At 52.5% G+C, this 18,489-nt stretch overlaps 1 protein-coding gene across 4 annotated transcripts in view; it reads left to right on the top strand.

The window, feature by feature from the left end:
• The window catches only part of LOC137305208 (zinc-binding protein A33-like), a 33,184-nt gene that overhangs the window by 324 nt on the left and 14,371 nt on the right, over positions 1-18,489 (top strand). For 3 of the 4 annotated variants that reach the window (XM_067974035.1, XM_067974037.1, XM_067974036.1), the window contains exons 2-4: positions 10,134-10,604; positions 16,634-16,729; positions 17,302-17,535. In XM_067974035.1, the coding sequence (XP_067830136.1) occupies positions 10,191-10,604; positions 16,634-16,729; positions 17,302-17,535 (744 nt within the window). In that variant the 5' untranslated portion in view covers positions 10,134-10,190. Of the gene's footprint in view, positions 1-211; positions 299-10,133; positions 10,605-16,633; positions 16,730-17,301; positions 17,536-18,489 lie in introns of those variants that run through there. The other variant, XM_067974038.1, reaches the window with a different exon arrangement.

Raw genomic sequence — 18,489 nt, 5'->3', positions numbered from 1 at the left:
TTTTAATTTTGTTTTGGAGAGTTTTGTGAGGAGAGGAACTGTTTTAATGCATGAAGCTGGTGATTTGTTTTTTTTTTAAAAAGTTGTTTGAAACACGAACTCCAGAGCTGAGGTTAGGAAGGTTTTAGGGCCCAACCGCAAATCTGGGAAATCAAGGCTATTTTTACCCCCCTCCGAAAGTTTGAGTTGTCACAAAAACTTCACTTTGCAGCATTTTTTTGCTTTTATTACGGTAAACACTCGACAGGTCAGGGCAGCATCCATGGAGAGAGAGAGAAACGCAGAGTTAACGTTTGAGGTCGATGACCTTTCATCAGAATTTAGTGTGTTTGACACAAAATATACTGCTAAACTCAGTAATAAGATAACTGTATATGTGGATGTATGTAATATTTTTGCAAATTAAATATGTTAAATACCTTAAGTTAAGAGGGGAGACTTGAGATACAGGGACTGTTTTTCACTGAAGCAGAGAAAGCTAAAATGAGATTTAATAGTGGCTTTTAAAAGTATGAAGGGTTTTGACAGAGTGAATGGGGAAACTTTCTCCTGTTGGGGAGGCAGTGACAAAGCACATCTATTTAAAATTGTCTTTAAGAGGTGAGAGGTTAGCAGACATTTTACTCGCAATAGAGGGTTGTTGGAGCTTAGAATGTTTTTGCCGCAGGGAGTGGTTGAGGCAGAGACCATTGCATCTCCTAATGGGAAAAGGGATAAATATTTGAAGCAGAGGAATCTACAAGGCTATGGGGCAAGAGTGGGGCGGTGGGATTAGATTTAGATTGCGGGGAGAGAGTGGGGCGGTGGGATTAGATTTAGATTGCGGGGAGAGAGTGGGGCGGTGGGATTGGATTTAGATTGCGGGGAGAGTGGGGCGGTGGGATTGGATTTAGATTGCGGGGAGAGTGGGGCGGTGGGATTAGATTTAGATTGCGGGGAGAGAGAGTGGGGCGGTGGGATTGGATTTAGATTGTGGGGAGAGAGAGTGGGGCAGTGGGATTGGATTTAGATTGCGGGGAGAGAGAGTGGGGCGGTGGGATTAGATTTAGATTGCGGGGAGAGAGTGGGGCGGTGGGATTAGATTTAGATTGCGGGGAGAGAGAGTGGGGCAGTGGGATTAGATTTAGATTGCGGGGAGAGAGTGGGGCGGTGGGATTAGATTTAGATTGCGGGGAGAGTGGGGCGGTGGGATTAGATTTAGATTGTGGGGAGAGAGTGGGGCGGTGGGATTAGATTTAGATTGCGGGGAGAGAGAGTGGGGCGGTGGGATTGGATTTAGATTGCGGGGAGAGTGGGGCGGTGGGATTAGATTTAGATTGCGGGGAGAGTGGGGCGGTGGGATTAGATTTAGATTGCGGGGAGAGAGAGTGGGGCGGTGGGATTAGATTTAGATTGCGGGGAGAGTGGGGCGGTGGGATTAGATTTAGATTGCGGGGAGAGAGAGTGGGGCGGTGGGATTAGATTTAGATTGCGGGGAGAGAGAGTGGGGCGGTGGGATTAGATTTAGATTGTGGGGAGAGAGAGTGGGGCGGTGGGATTAGATTTAGATTGCGGGGAGAGAGAGTGGGGCGGTGGGATTAGATTTAGATTGCGGGGAGAGTGGGGCGGTGGGATTAGATTTAGATTGCGGGGAGAGTGGGGCGGTGGGATTAGATTTAGATTGCGGGGAGAGAGTGGGGCGGTGGGATTAGATTTAGATTGCGGGGAGAGAGTGGGGCGGTGGGATTAGATTTAGATTGCGGGGAGAGAGTGGGGCGGTGGGATTGGATTTAGATTGTGGGGAGAGTGGGGCGGTGGGATTAGATTTAGATTGTGGGGAGAGAGAGTGGGGCGGTGGGATTAGATTTAGATTGCGGGGAGAGAGTGGGGCGGTGGGATTAGATTTAGATTGTGGGGAGAGTGGGGCGGTGGGATTAGATTTAGATTGTGGGGAGAGAGTGGGGCGGTGGGATTGGATTTAGATTGCGGGGAGAGAGTGGGGCGGTGGGATTAGATTTAGATTGCGGGGAGAGAGTGGGGCGGTGGGATTGGATTTAGATTGTGGGGAGAGAGTGGGGCGGTGGGATTAGATTTAGATTGCGGGGAGAGAGAGTGGGGCGGTGGGATTAGATTTAGATTGTGGGGAGAGAGTGGGGCGGTGGGATTGGATTTAGATTGCGGGGAGAGAGAGTGGGGCGGTGGGACTGGATTTAGATTGTGGGGAGAGTGGGGCGGTGGGATTGGATTTAGATTGCGGGGAGAGTGGGGCGGTGAGATTAGATTTAGATTGCGGGGAGAGAGTGGGGCGGTGGGATTAGATTTAGATTGTGGGGAGAGAGTGGGGCGGTGGGATAAGATTTAGATTGCGGGGAGAGAGTGGGGCGGTGAGATTAGATTTAGATTGCGGGGAGAGAGTGGGGCGGTGGGATTAGATTTAGATTGTGGGGAGAGAATGGGGCGGTGGGATTAGATTTAGATTGCGGGGAGAGAGTGGGGCGGTGGGATTAGATTTAGATTGCGGGGAGAGAGTGGGGCGGTGGGATAAGATTTAGATTGCGGGGAGAGAGTGGGGCGGTGGGATTGGATTTAGATTGCGGGGAGAGAGTGGGGCGGTGGGATAAGATTTAGATTGCGGGGAGAGAGTGGGGCGGTGGGATTGGATTTAGATTGCGGGGAGAGAGAGTGGGGCGGTGGGATTAGATTTAGATTGTGGGGAGAGAATGGGGCGGTGGGATTAGATTTAGATTGTGGGGAGAGAATGGGGCGGTGGGATTAGATTTAGATTGCGGGGAGAGAGTGGGGCGGTGGGATAAGATTTAGATTGTGGGGAGAGAATGGGGCGGTGGGATTAGATTTAGATTGCGGGGAGAGAGTGGGGCGGTGGGATAAGATTTAGATTGCGGGGAGAGAGTGGGGCGGTGGGATTGGATTTAGATTGCGGGGAGAGAGAGTGGGGCGGTGAGATTAGATTTAGATTGTGGGGAGAGAGTGGGGCGGTGGGATTAGATTTAGATTGCGGGGAGAGAGTGGGGCGGTGGGATAAGATTTAGATTGCGGGGAGAGAGTGGGGCGGTGGGATTAGATTTAGATTGCGGGGAGAGAGTGGGGCGGTGGGATTAGATTTAGATTGCGGGGAGAGAGAGTGGGGCGGTGGGATTAGATTTAGATTGTGGGGAGAGAGTGGGGCGGTGGGATTAGATTTAGATTGCGGGGAGAGAGAGTGGGGCGGTGGGATTAGATTTAGATTGTGGGGAGAGAGTGGGGCGGTGGGATTAGATTTAGATTGCGGGGAGAGAGTGGGGCGGTGGGATAAGATTTAGATTGCGGAGAGAGAGTGGGGCGGTGGGATTAGATTTAGATTGCGGGGAGAGAGTGGGGCGGTGGGATTAGATTTAGATTGCGGGGAGAGTGGGGCGGTGGGATTGGATTTAGATTGTGGGGAGAGAGTGGGGCGGTGGGATTAGATTTAGATTGCGGGGAGAGAATGGGGCGGTGGGATTGGATTTAGATTGTGGGGAGAGAGTGGGGCGGTGGGATTAGATTTAGATTGCGGGGAGAGAGTGGGGCGGTGGGATTAGATTTAGATTGCGGGGAGAGAGTGGGGCGGTGGGATTAGATTTAGATTGTGGGGAGAGAGTGGGGCGGTGGGATAAGATTTAGATTGCGGGGAGAGAGAGTGGGGCGGTGGGATTAGATTTAGATTGTGGGGAGAGAGTGGGGCGGTGTGATAAGATTTAGATTGCGGGGAGAGAGAGTGGGGCGGTGGGATTAGATTTAGATTGTGGGGAGAGAGTGGGGCGGTGGGATAAGATTTAGATTGCGGGGAGAGAGAGTGGGGCGGTGGGATTAGATTTAGATTGTGGGGAGAGAGAGTGGGGCGGTGGGATTAGATTTAGATTGCGGGGAGAGAGAGTGGGGCGGTGGGATTAGATTTAGATTGTGGGGAGAGAGTGGGGCGGTGGGATAAGATTTAGATTGCGGGGAGAGAGAGTGGGGCGGTGGGATTAGATTTAGATTGCGGGGAGAGAGAGTGGGGCGGTGGGATTAGATTTAGATTGCGGGGAGAGAGTGGGGCGGTGGGATTAGATTTAGATTGCGGGGAGAGAGAGTGGGGCGGTGGGATTAGATTTAGATTGCGGGGAGAGAGAGTGGGGCGGTGGGATTGGATTTAGATTGCGGGGAGAGTGGGGCGGTGGGATTAGATTTAGATTGCGGGGAGAGAGAGTGGGGCGGTGGGATTAGATTTAGATTGCGGGGAGAGAGAGTGGGGCGGTGGGATTAGATTTAGATTGTGGGGAGAGAGAGTGGGGCGGTGGGATTAGATTTAGATTGCGGGGAGAGAGAGTGGGGCGGTGGGATTAGATTTAGATTGCGGGGAGAGAGAGTGGGGCGGTGGGATTAGATTTAGATTGCGGGGAGAGAGAGTGGGGCGGTGGGATTAGATTTAGATTGTGGGGAGAGAGTGGGGCGGTGGGATTGGATTTAGATTGCGGGGAGAGAGAGTGGGGCGGTGGGATTAGATTTAGATTGCGGGGAGAGAGAGTGGGGCGGTGGGATTAGATTTAGATTGTGGGGAGAGTGGGGCGGTGGGATTGGATTTAGATTGCGGGGAGAGTGGGGCGGTGGGATTAGATTTAGATTGCGGGGAGAGAGAGTGGGGCGGTGGGATTGGATTTAGATTGCGGGGAGAGAGAGTGGGGCAGTGGGATTGGATTTAGATTGCGGGGAGAGAGAGTGGGGCGGTGGGATTAGATTTAGATTGTGGGGAGAGAGTGGGGCGGTGGGATTAGATTTAGATTGCGGGGAGAGAGAGTGGGGCAGTGGGATTAGATTTAGATTGCGGGGAGAGAGTGGGGCGGTGGGATTAGATTTAGATTGCGGGGAGAGAGAGTGGGGCGGTGGGATTAGATTTAGATTGTGGGGAGAGAGTGGGGCGGTGGGATTAGATTTAGATTGCGGGGAGAGAGAGTGGGGCGGTGGGATTAGATTTAGATTGCGGGGAGAGAGTGGGGCGGTGAGATTAGATTTAGATTGTGGGGAGAGAGTGGGGCGGTGGGATTAGATTTAGATTGTGGGGAGAGAGTGGGGCGGTGGGATTAGATTTAGATTGCGGGGAGAGTGGGGCGGTGGGATTAGATTTAGATTGTGGGGAGAGTGGGGCGGTGGGATTAGATTTAGATTGTGGGGAGAGTGGGGCGGTGGGATTGGATTTAGATTGCGGGGAGAGTGGGGCGGTGGGATTGGATTTAGATTGCGGGGAGAGAGTGGGGCGGTGGGATTGGATTTAGATTGCGGGGAGAGAGAGTGGGGCGGTGGGATTGGATTTAGATTGCGGGGAGAGAGTGGGGCGGTGAGATTAGATTTAGATTGTGGGGAGAGAGAGTGGGGCGGTGGGATTGGATTTAGATTGCGGGGAGAGTGGGGCGGTGGGATTGGATTTAGATTGTGGGGAGAGAGTGGGGCGGTGGGATTAGATTTAGATTGCGGGGAGAGAGAGTGGGGCGGTGGGATTAGATTTAGATTGCGGGGAGAGAGTGGGGCGGTGAGATTAGATTTAGATTGTGGGGAGAGAGAGTGGGGCGGTGGGATTAGATTTAGATTGTGGGGAGAGAGAGTGGGGCGGTGGGATTAGATTTAGATTGCGGGGAGAGAGTGGGGCGGTGGGATTAGATTTAGATTGTGGGGAGAGAGAGTGGGGCGGTGAGATTAGATTTAGATTGTGGGGAGAGAGAGTGGGGCGGTGGGATTAGATTTAGATTGTGGGGAGAGAGAGTGGGGCGGTGGGATTAGATTTAGATTGCGGGGAGAGTGGGGCGGTGGGATTAGATTTAGATTGTGGGGAGAGAGAGTGGGGCGGTGAGATTAGATTTAGATTGTGGGGAGAGAGAGTGGGGCGGTGGGATTAGATTTAGATTGTGGGGAGAGAGTGGGGCGGTGGGATTAGATTTAGATTGTGGGGAGAGAGAGTGGGGCGGTGGGATTAGATTTAGATTGTGGGGAGAGAGAGTGGGGCGGTGGGATTAGATTTAGATTGTGGGGAGAGAGAGTGGGGCGGTGGGATTAGATTTAGATTGTGGGGAGAGAGTGGGGCGGTGGGATTAGATTTAGATTGTGGGGAGAGAGTGGGGCGGTGGGATTAGATTTAGATTGTGGGGAGAGAGTGGGGCGGTGGGATTGGATTTAGATTGCGGGGAGAGAGTGGGGCGGTGGGATTAGATTTAGATTGCGGGGAGAGTGGGGCGGTGGGATTAGATTTAGATTGTGGGGAGAGAGAGTGGGGCGGTGGGATTAGATTTAGATTGCGGGGAGAGTGGGGCGGTGAGATTAGATTTAGATTGCGGGGAGAGAGAGTGGGGCGGTGGGATTAGATTTAGATTGCGGGGAGAGTGGGGCGGTGGGATTGGATTTAGATTGCGGGGAGAGTGGGGCGGTGGGATTAGATTTAGATTGCGGGGAGAGTGGGGCGGTGGGATTGGATTTAGATTGCGGGGAGAGAGTGGGGCGGTGGGATTAGATTTAGATTGTGGGGAGAGAGTGGGGCGGTGGGATTAGATTTAGATTGTGGGGAGAGAGAGTGGGGCGGTGGGATTAGATTTAGATTGCGGGGAGAGTGGGGCGGTGAGATTAGATTTAGATTGCGGGGAGAGAGAGTGGGGCGGTGGGATTAGATTTAGATTGCGGGGAGAGTGGGGCGGTGGGATTGGATTTAGATTGCGGGGAGAGTGGGGCGGTGGGATTAGATTTAGATTGCGGGGAGAGAGAGTGGGGCGGTGGGATTAGATTTAGATTGCGGGGAGAGAGAGTGGGGCGGTGGGATTAGATTTAGATTGTGGGGAGAGTGGGGCGGTGGGATTAGATTTAGATTGCGGGGAGAGAGAGTGGGGCGGTGGGATTGGATTTAGATTGCGGGGAGAGAGAGTGGGGCGGTGGGATTAGATTTAGATTGCGGGGAGAGAGAGTGGGGCGGTGGGATTAGATTTAGATTGCGGGGAGAGAGAGTGGGGCGGTGGGATTAGATTTAGATTGCGGGGAGAGAGAGTGGGGCGGTGGGATTAGATTTAGATTGTGGGGAGAGAGTGGGGCGGTGGGATTAGATTTAGATTGCGGGGAGAGAGAGTGGGGCGGTGGGATTAGATTTAGATTGTGGGGAGAGAGTGGGGCGGTGGGATTAGATTTAGATTGCGGGGAGAGAGTGGGGCGGTGGGATTAGATTTAGATTGTGGGGAGAGAGAGTGGGGCGGTGAGATTAGATTTAGATTGTGGGGAGAGAGAGTGGGGCGGTGGGTTTAGATTTAGATTGTGGGGAGAGAGAGTGGGGCGGTGGGATTAGATTTAGATTGTGGGGAGAGTGGGGCGGTGGGATTAGATTTAGATTGCGGGGAGAGAGAGTGGGGCGGTGGGATTAGATTTAGATTGTGGGGAGAGAGAGTGGGGCGGTGGGATTGGATTTAGATTGCGGGGAGAGAGAGTGGGGCGGTGGGATTAGATTTAGATTGTGGGGAGAGAGTGGGGCGGTGGGATTAGATTTAGATTGTGGGGAGAGAGAGTGGGGCGGTGGGATTGGATTTAGATTGCGGGGAGAGAGAGTGGGGCGGTGGGATTAGATTTAGATTGTGGGGAGAGAGTGGGGCGGTGGGATTGGATTTAGATTGTGGGGAGAGTGGGGCGGTGGGATTAGATTTAGATTGCGGGGAGAGAGAGTGGGGCGGTGGGATTGGATTTAGATTGTGCGGAGAGAGAGTGGGGCGGTGGGATTAGATTTAGATTGCGGGGAGAGAGAGTGGGGCGGTGGGATTGGATTTAGATTGTGGGGAGAGAGTGGGGCGGTGGGATTAGATTTAGATTGCGGGGAGAGAGAGTGGGGCGGTGGGATTGGATTTAGATTGCGGGGAGAGAGTGGGGCGGTGGGATTGGATTTAGATTGTGGGGAGAGAGTGGGGCGGTGGGATTAGATTTAGATTGCGGGGAGAGAGAGTGGGGCGGTGGGATTGGATTTAGATTGCGGGGAGAGAGAGTGGGGCGGTGGGATTGGATTTAGATTGTGGGGAGAGAGAGTGGGGCGGTGGGATTGGATTTAGATTGTGGGGAGAGAGAGTGGGGCGGTGGGATTGGATTTAGATTGTGGGGAGAGAGTGGGGCGGTGGGATTGGATTTAGATTGCGGGGAGAGAGAGTGGGGCGGTGGGATTGGATTTAGATTGCGGGGAGAGAGAGTGGGGCGGTGGGATTAGATTTAGATTGCGGGGAGAGAGTGGGGCGGTGGGATTGGATTTAGATTGTGGGGAGAGAGAGTGGGGCGGTGGGATTGGATTTAGATTGCGGGGAGAGAGAGTGGGGCGGTGGGATTGGATTTAGATTGCGGGGAGAGAGTGGGGCGGTGGGATTAGATTTAGATTGCGGGGAGAGAGTGGGGCGGTGGGATTAGATTTAGATTGCGGGGAGAGAGAGTGGGGCGGTGGGATTGGATTTAGATTGCGGGGAGAGAGAGTGGGGCGGTGGGATTGGATTTAGATTGCGGGGAGAGAGTGGGGCGGTGGGATTAGATTTAGATTGCGGGGAGAGAGTGGGGCGGTGGGATTAGATTTAGATTGTGGGGAGAGAGTGGGGCGGTGGGATTAGATTTAGATTGCGGGGAGAGAGTGGGGCGGTGGGATTAGATTTAGATTGCGGGGAGAGAGAGTGGGGCGGTGGGATTGGATTTAGATTGTGGGGAGAGAGAGTGGGGCGGTGGGATTGGATTTAGATTGTGGGGAGAGAGAGTGGGGCGGTGGGATTGGATTTAGATTGCGGGGAGAGAGAGTGGGGCGGTGGGATTGGATTTAGATTGTGGGGAGAGAGAGTGGGGCGGTGGGATTGGATTTAGATTGTGGGGAGAGAGAGTGGGGCGGTGGGATTGGATTTAGATTGCGGGGAGAGAGAGTGGGGCGGTGGGATTGGATTTAGATTGCGGGGAGAGAGTGGGGCGGTGGGATTAGATTTAGATTGCGGGGAGAGAGTGGGGCGGTGGGATTAGATTTAGATTGTGGGGAGAGAGTGGGGCGGTGGGATTAGATTTAGATTGCGGGGAGAGAGTGGGGCGGTGGGATTGGATTTAGATTGTGGGGAGAGAGTGGGGCGGTGGGATTAGATTTAGATTGCGGGGAGAGAGAGTGGGGCGGTGGGATTGGATTTAGATTGTGGGGAGAGAGTGGGGCGGTGGGATTAGATTTAGATTGCGGGGAGAGAGAGTGGGGCGGTGGGATTAGATTTAGATTGCGGGGAGAGAGTGGGGCGGTGGGATTGGATTTAGATTGTGGGGAGAGAGAGTGGGGCGGTGGGATTAGATTTAGATTGTGGGGAGAGAGTGGGGCGGTGGGATTAGATTTAGATTGCGGGGAGAGAGAGTGGGGCGGTGGGATTAGATTTAGATTGCGGGGAGAGAGAGTGGGGCGGTGGGATTAGATTTAGATTGCGGGGAGAGAGAGTGGGGCGGTGGGATTGGATTTAGATTGTGGGGAGAGAGTGGGGCGGTGGGATTAGATTTAGATTGCGGGGAGAGAGTGGGGCGGTGGGATTGGATTTAGATTGCGGGGAGAGAGTGGGGCGGTGGGATTGGATTTAGATTGCGGGGAGAGAGTGGGGCGGTGGGATTGGATTTGGCTGTGAGGTGAGAATGAGGCAGTGGGATAAATTATAACGCCTTTCACACCCTCAGGACGTCCCAAAGCGCTTTACACCCAATGAAGCACTTTTGAGGTGCAGTCACTGTTGTGATGCAGGAAAAACGGCAGCCAATTTGTGCACAGCAAGATCCCACAAACAGCAACATGATGATGATGTTGGTTGTGGGTCAAATGTTGGCCAGGACACCGGGGTGAACTCCCCTGCTCTTCACCTCTCCACCTGAAAGGGTTTAACGTCTCATCCGAAAAACAGCAACTCCGACAGTGCGGCACTCCCTCAGTACTGCACTGGGAGTGTCGGCCTAGATTTTGTGCTCAAGTCTCTGGAGTGGGACTTGAACCTACGACCTTCTGATTTAGAGGCGAGAGTGTTACCCACTGAGCCGTGGCTGATGGTAGTGTCTGTATATTAAAAGTTTCACTTAATCAGAAATTAAGGTGAATTATACTGAGGACATATATTCACTTTTTATATGTACATATTATTTTTAAGGTGGATATTTGAGAAGAACCAAAATTGGAAGGAAGTTCTTTCCAAATTGGCTTGAGAATGGCCACCGGTCCACACCTCAGCCGACTCTTCAGCGAAGTGACCTGCTCCATCTGCCTGGATTTCTTCCAGGAGCCGGTCGCCCTGGAGTGCGAGCACAACTTCTGCCGCCTCTGCATCTCCCGGAGCTGGGAGCAGGGAGACGCCTTCTACTCCTGCCCCGAGTGCAGGGAGGAGTTCCGCGAGAAGAAGCTGAAGCCCAACCGGATGCTGGCCAACATCGTGGAGGGGGTGAGGGAGCTGAACCTGCAGCCCCGCCAGGGCCACCCCGCCTTCTACTGCCAGAGGCACGAGGAGCGGCGCAAGCTCTTCTGCATGGACTGCCAGGGGGCCATCTGTGTGGTGTGCTCGTGCGCCAGCGAACACCGGGGGCACAGCTTCCTCCCCATCGAGGAGGCTGCTGTCCTCTACAAGGTGAGAGGGGTATAGAAATACACGGGACAGGGAGAGGGGTATAGATATACGGGGGGCAGAGAGGGGGTACGGATATACGGGGGGGCAGGGAGGGGGGTATGGATATACGGGGGGGGCAGAGAGAGAAGGTATAGATATACAGGGGGCAGGGAGAGAGGGTATAGATATACACGGGGCAGGGAGAGGGGTATAGAAATATGGGGGGCAGGGAGAGAGGGTACAGATATACAGGGGGCAGGGAGAGAGGGTACAGATATACAGGGGGGCAGGGACAGAGGGTATAGATATACAGGGGGCAGGGAGAGAGGGTATAGATACACAGGGGGCAGGGAGAGAGGGTATAGATACACGGGGCAGGGAGAGAGGGTATAGATATACAGGGGGGACGGAGAGAGGGTATAGATAGACAGGGGGCAGGGAGAGAGGGTATAGATATACAGGGGGCAGGGAGGGGGTATAGATACACAGGGGGCAGGGAGGGGGTATAGATACACAGGGGGCAGGGAGAGAGGGTATAGATATACAGGGGGCAGGGAGAGAGGGTATCGATATACAGGGGGCAGGGAGAGAGGGTATAGATACACGGGGCAGGGAGAGAGGGTATAGATATACAGGGGGGAGGGAGAGAGGGTATAGATAGACAGGGGGCAGGGAGAGAGGGTATAGATAGACAGGGGGCAGGGAGAGAGGGTATAGATACACGGGGCAGGGAGAGAGGGTATAGATATACAGGGGGCAGGGAGAGAGGGTATAGATATACAGGGGGGAGGGAGAGAGGGTATAGATACACAGGGGGCAGGGAGAGAGGGTATAGATACACGGGGCAGGGAGAGAGGGTATAGATACACGGGGGGCAGAGAGAGAGGGTATAGATACACAGGGGGCAGTGAGAGGGTATAGATACACAGGGGGCAGGGAGAGAGGGTATAGATACACGGGGGGCAGAGAGAGAGGGTATAGATACACGGGGCAGTGAGAGAGGGTATAGATACACAGGGGGCAGGGAGAGAGGGTATAGATACACAGGGGGGAGGGAGAGAGGGTATAGATATACAGGGGGCAGGGAGAGAGGGTATAGATACACGGGGGGCAGAGAGAGAGGGTATAGATATACAGGGGGCAGGGAGGGAGGGTATAGATACACGGGGGGCAGAGAGGGTATAGATACACAGGGGGCAGGGAGAGAGGGTATAGATACACGGGGCAGGGAGGGAGGGTATAGATACACGGGGGGCAGAGAGAGAGGGTATAGATACACGGGGCAGGGAGAGAGGGTATAGATACACAGGGGGCAGGGAGAGAGGGTATAGATATACAGGGGGGAGGGAGAGAGGGTATAGATACACAGGGGGCAGGGAGGGAGGGTATAGATACACGGGGGGCAGAGAGAGAGGGTATAGATACACGGGGGGCAGAGAGAGAGGGTATAGATACACAGGGGGCAGGGAGGGAGGGTATAGATACACAGGGGGCAGGGAGGGAGGGTATAGATACACAGGGGGCAGGGAGAGAGGGTATAGATACACAGGGGGCAGGGAGGGAGGGTATAGATACACGGGGGGCAGAGAGAGAGGGTATAGATACACAGGGGGCAGGGAGAGAGGGTATCGATACACGGGGCAGGGAGAGAGGGTATAGATATACAGGGGGGAGGGAGAGAGGGTATAGATACACGGGGGGCAGGGAGAGAGGGTATAGATATACAGGTGGGAGGGAGAGAGGGTATAGATATACAGGGGGCAGGGAGAGAGGGTATAGATACACGGGGCAGGGAGAGAGGGTATAGATACACGGGGCAGGGAGAGAGGGTATAGATACACGGGGGGCAGGGAGAGAGGGTATCGATACACGGGGCAGGGAGAGAGGGTATAGATATACAGGGGGGAGGGAGAGAGGGTATAGATACACAGGGGGCAGGGAGAGAGGGTATAGATATACAGGGGGGAGGGAGAGAGGGTATAGATACACGGGGGGCAGGGAGAGAGGGTATAGATATACAGGGGGGAGGGAGAGAGGGTATAGATATACAGGGGGCAGGGAGAGAGGGTATAGATACACGGGGCAGGGAGAGAGGGTATAGATACACGGGGGGCAGGGAGAGAGGGTATCGATACACGGGGCAGGGAGAGAGGGTATAGATATACAGGGGGGAGGGAGAGAGGGTATAGATACACAGGGGGCAGGGAGAGAGGGTATAGATATACAGGGGGGAGGGAGAGAGGGTATAGATACACAGGGGGCAGGGAGAGAGGGTATAGATATACAGGGGGCAGGGAGAGAGGGTATAGATACACGGGGCAGGGAGGGAGGGTATAGATATACAGGGGGGAGGGAGAGAGGGTATAGATACACGGGGCAGGGAGAGATGGTATAGATATACAGGGGGCAGGGAGAGAGGGTATAGATACACGGGGCAGGGAGGGAGGGTATAGATATACAGGGGGGAGGGAGAGAGGGTATAGATATACAGGGGGGAGGGAGAGAGGGTATAGATACACAGGGGGCAGAGGGAGAGGGTATAGATATACAGGGGGGAGGGAGGGTATAGATATACAGGGGGGAGGGAGAGAGGGTATAGATATACAGGGGGCAGGGAGGGAGGGAGAGAGGGTATAGATATACAGGGGGCAGGGAGGGAGGGTATAGATATACAGGGGGCAGGGAGGGAGGGTATAAGTACACAGGGGGCAGGGAGAGAGGGTATAGATATACAGGGGGCAGGGAGGGAGGGTATAGATATACAGGGGGCAGAGAGGGGGGTATGGATATACAGGGGCCAGAGACGGGGGTAGAGATGTGCGGGGGTGCAGGGAGAGGGGCAGAGAAGTGCGGGGGGGGCAGGGAGAGGGGCAGAGAAGTGCGGGGGGGGCAGGGAGAGGGGCAGAGATGTGCGGGGACACAGCCTGTGAGTACAGAAGAGAATGAATTAGAATAAATCCTAAATGGACACTCTGCTCCCGTAGCCTGTTCAGAATTTCCTGTCGATAACATTTGTTTTGTAAATTTTGTGTTGGGGAATTAGCATTTTCAAATTTGGCCACCCAGTGTAAAGTATGGGTAGATACACGGTGAAGGTCCCTCTACTCTAGGATGAGCCAGAACTACGCGAGCTCACCAGGGTTAAACCAAAGCCATCCTGTTTTTATCTCTTGCCAGAGGTTTGTACCTGGAGCACTGTCTCCCATTTCCCCCCAGTCTCTTGCTCCAATGGATCCTGAAGGTGCTCAGCTTTGGAGTCTTGTTCAACCCTGAATTGAGCTTCAAACCCCACCTCCTCTCCATCGCTCATGGTGCTTACGTCCACCTCTGGAGCATTGTCTACTTCTGCCCCTACGTTAGCCACACTGCATCTAATGTCCCTTTCCATACCTTCTTCATGTCAGGGTGTGGTTTCCATATTTAAATGTGGCTCAGAAACGTGGGTAGCACCAAAGTAAGGAATGGACAAATGGATGGATTCGGTTCTGGACCATTTTGCAAACTACTAAAGGTTCAGCCTCAGGTTACGTTCTTAAATGAGACTGAACGCAACCTGATTAATCGACCACCGCTGTCCTGGCTGACTGACTGTTACTAACTCCTCTGGTATGAACACCTCATGCACCACCCCGAGTCTGACCTTGCCAGAGAGTCCACCGCCAATATGGGAGGGGCAGACCCAGAACAAGATGGGATGACAACATAGGAGGGCTTGTTAACCGCATTGGCCTCACTACTGATGAGGCGCAAGTGAGAGCCCTGAACCGTAACGGTTGGAAGAAGCTGGTAGCAGCGATGACCTCTGATAAGCCCCTAGACAATGAACACTCTCACTGGTATCTCATGCTCCAACCTGCACAAATCCCAACACATTTAGAACTCTGTGCCCTGTATCCTATCCTGCATAAAGTCCCATTGCCCCTGTTCTCACTGGCCTCCCTGTCTCATTGTTTCCCAGTATGTCAACTTCAAAATCCTTGTCCTGAAATCCCCCCCCAAGCCCTCGCTCCATCCTACGTCTAATCTTCGACCAACCGTTCACTCTTTGCTCTTCCCACTCTGGTCTGCTGCATCCTTCTCCCTCCTCTACGCCACCTTTGAACCACCGTATCCTGCCTCCGGAATTCTTTTCCTAAATATCTTTGCCTAGACACATCTCTCTCCCACTTCAAAGGCCTGCTGGAAACATTCCACTTTGTGCCTTCGGTCACCTCCCCTAACTTCTGCCCCTTTCTACCCGCTCCTTCCAGGGCATTTGCTACTCGTCAGGTACTCTGTCCCGACAATGGGCCCAGCTCCCACCTCGGGCGGGCGGGCACGCTGTAGTCCATGGCTGATATCTCTGCCATGCTCACACCAGCTGCCAAGTAACCCCTTGCTGTAAGATTACCGCTTACTACTCAACTAGGGGCAGATTTGTGCTGTGAGCCCCTATCTAACGAAAGAAAGAAAGACTTGCATTTATATAATGCCTTTCACAACCTCAGGATGTCCCAAAGCACTTTACGACCAGTGAAGTACTTTTGAAGTGTAGCCACTGTTGTAATGTAGGAAACGCGGCAGCTAATTTTCGCACAGCAAGATCCCACAAACAGCAACGCGATAATGACCAGATAATCTGTTTCAGTGGTGTTGGTGGAGGGGTAAATATTGGCCAGGCCACCGGGGAGAATGACTCTGCTCTTGGAAGTAGTGTCATGGGATTTTTTACATCCACCTGAGAGGGTAGATGGGGCCTCGGTTTAATTATCCACCCCCCCTGCTCCTTCCCCATCATCCTACAAATTTTTCCTTTCCAAAAATGTATCCAATTCACTTCTTCACACAAAAGGTAGTGGAAATCTGGAACTCTCTCCCCCCAATAAGCTGTTGAAGCTAGGTCAATTGGAAAATTTCAAGACTTTTGATAGGTAAGGGTCACAGAACCAAGGCAGGTAGATGGAGTTGAGATACAGATTAGCCACGATCTAATTGAATGGTGGAACAGGCTGGAGGGGCTGAATGGCCTCCTCCTGTTCCTATGGACTTTCCAATACTTTTTACTGGTGCCCAAAACAAAAGTTGACTTCTGTAGGCAAGCCCTCGCTCCTTGTGAACCGACGCGTGGCCTTACTCCTAAAGTCACCGAGATAGTGTTCCAGCAGGTGAGCAATGCGCCTTTTCCAACCATTGGGGTATGCAGTGGATATAATGGACCCCACTGTGCAGCAACGACACCACTTGCATTTATATAACGCCTATAACATAGTAAACTGTCCCATTGCGCGTCACAGGAGTGTGATCAAACAAAAAATTTTACACCGAGCCATATAAGGAGATATTAGGTAGGTGACTAAAAGAGATTAACCCCCCCCCACCAGCCCTATGAAGGGGATTATTTCTTAATTAAGAAATCTCTGCGCTCCTCCAATTCTGGCCTCTTGCACATCCCCAATTTGTTTCGCTGCACCATTGGCGGCCGTGCCTTCAGCTGCCTAGGCCCTGTGCTGTGGAATTCCCTCCCTGAACCTCCCTGCCTCTCCTCCTTCAAGATGCCCCTTAAAACCTACCTCTTTGACCAAGCATTTGGTCACCTGTCCTACTGTCTCCTTATGTGGCTCGGTGTCAAATTTTGTTTATTAATGGCTCCTGTGAAGTGCCTTGGGATGTTTTACTACATTAAAGGCACTCTATAAATGCAAGTTGTTAATACTTGTTACTAAATCAAGTCAATTGTATATTAAAATAGGTAGGGCGTGTGTGCGTGTGTGTGTGCTGTTGATACAGCTGCAATTATCCGTTACCATTTGCCTTTGATATCTTATCTCTTCCAATCTTTATTGCAAAATAAACATATTCCCTTATCTACACTATTCAGCAATCGGCATTTCTTCTTCACCTCCGCCCCCCCAGCCATGCTAAAAGCCTGTCTGGTACATCTGCGTGTCCTTCTGAAGTGCGTTTTAACCTAATTACTCTAGCTCAATATTATATAATGCCAACTAGCTTATTCGATGTAATAATCTATAGGTGCCTACCCCTCCACAGCTCACTGAATGTTTCTCCTGCAGGAAAAATTGGAACGCAGTAAAGACTTCCTGCAGTCCCAGAAGGAGCAGGCCAGTCAAAGCCAAAGCCAGGAAGAGGCAAAGATTTCTAATATAAAGGTGAGTGTCACATCCTTGCACGTGCTCGTGCCTCCTCCTTAGACTTTCTATGTAGAGGACGTTTTGAGCAGAGGTTTTGGAGTGGGCCCGAGTATTCCAGTACAGTAACACGGCTCCTTTAAATAGTGTGTCTTTAAAGGGGCACTCCAGGCTCCAGCAACCATTTAATGCAGAGGGCACTCCTCACCGCCATCTTAGCTCTCATTGTTAACCCCTTTATCGTTTCGATCACACAGAATTTCTCTCTTTAAATTGACGTAGAAGAAAAAGAAATGGTGAAATCTGAAATAAAAATAGAAAGTGGCAGACAGACAGACAGATTGATCTGGCCAAGTGAGGAAGGGGTGGGGCACGACTGTGGTATCCTCCAGGGTCTAAAATCCTACCGACACTGACTGTCTCGGCTTACATGTAGGGTACCATTGGGCGTCCGGTACTCGTGGAACCATAACCCAGGCAGAAATGAGTGCCTTCAGTGAGGAGGGGAGAAAAGGGAGGGTCAAATTGGGGGCGAGGGTGGGACCCAACGCATCTGCAATGTAACACCCACCGGGGTCGTTATTTTCAAACAGGAACAAGGCAAAGTCCTGAAGGAGCAGGTTGAGGCCGACCTGATCAGCATCTATCAATTCCTAGACGCGAAGAAACACGAGTTGGAGTCGAAGATTGACGAGGAAGTGTGCAGGACCATCCAGCCCCTGCAGGACAACCTGGCGAAGATCAACGAGGAAACCTCCAGCATTCAGCGGACCATCGAGGACGTGGAGGTGCAGCTGAGTTTCCAGGAGCCTCCAGAGTTGCTTCAGGTAAGAGGCAGACAGGGGCGTGCAGTCCATGGGAAACATCGAAAGACTCTCCCCCCCTCTGCTTTCGCCTGTGTTGTCCTTTGCTCAGTGTTTCTTAGGCTTTGGGGGAGTTTTTAACTTGTAAAAAGAACTTGCATTTATATTGCGTCTTTCCCGACCTCAGGGTGCTCCAAAGTGCTTTACAGGCAATTAAGTACTTTTTGAAGTGTGGTCACTGTTATAGAGTCATAGAGTTATACAGCACGGATAGAGGCCCTTCGGCCCATCGTGTCCGCGCCAGCCATCAAGCCCTGTCTAATCTAATCCCATATTCCAGCATTTGGTCCGTAGCCTTGTATGCTATGGCATTTCAAGTGCTCATCCAAATGCTTCTTGAATGTTGTGAGGGTTCCTGCCTCCACAACCCTTTCAGGCAGTGAGTTCCAGACTCCAACCACCCTCTGGGTGAAAAAGTTCTTTCTCAAATCCCCTCTAAACCTCCCGCCTTTTACCTTGAATCTATGCCCCCTTGTTATAGAACCCTCAACGAAGGGAAAAAGCTCCTTAGTATCCATCCTATCTGTGCCCCTCATAATTTTGTACACCTCAATCATGTCCCCCCTCAGCCTCCTCTGCTCCAAGGAAAACAAACCCAATCTTCCCAGTCTCTCATCATAGCTGAAGCGCTCCAGCCCTGGTAACATCCTGGTGAATCTCCTCTGCACCCTCTCCAAAGCGATCACATCCTTCCTGTAGTGTAGCGACCAGAACTGCACACAGTACTCCAGCTGTGGCCTAACCAGTGTTTTATACAGCTCCATCATAACCTCCTTGCTCTTATATTCTATGCCTCGGCTAATAAAGGCAAGTATCCCATATGCCTTCTTTACCACCTTATCTACCTGTTCCGCCGCCTTCAGGGATCTGTGAACTTGCACACCAAGATCCCTCTGACCCTCTGTCTTGCCTAGGGTC

The sequence above is a fragment of the Heptranchias perlo genome, chromosome 39, assembly GCF_035084215.1.
Source record: "Heptranchias perlo isolate sHepPer1 chromosome 39, sHepPer1.hap1, whole genome shotgun sequence".
Taxonomy (NCBI): domain Eukaryota; kingdom Metazoa; phylum Chordata; class Chondrichthyes; order Hexanchiformes; family Hexanchidae; genus Heptranchias; species Heptranchias perlo.
The sequence above is the reverse complement of the archived record's forward strand: the minus strand, read 5'-3'. Positions and strand labels throughout refer to the sequence as shown.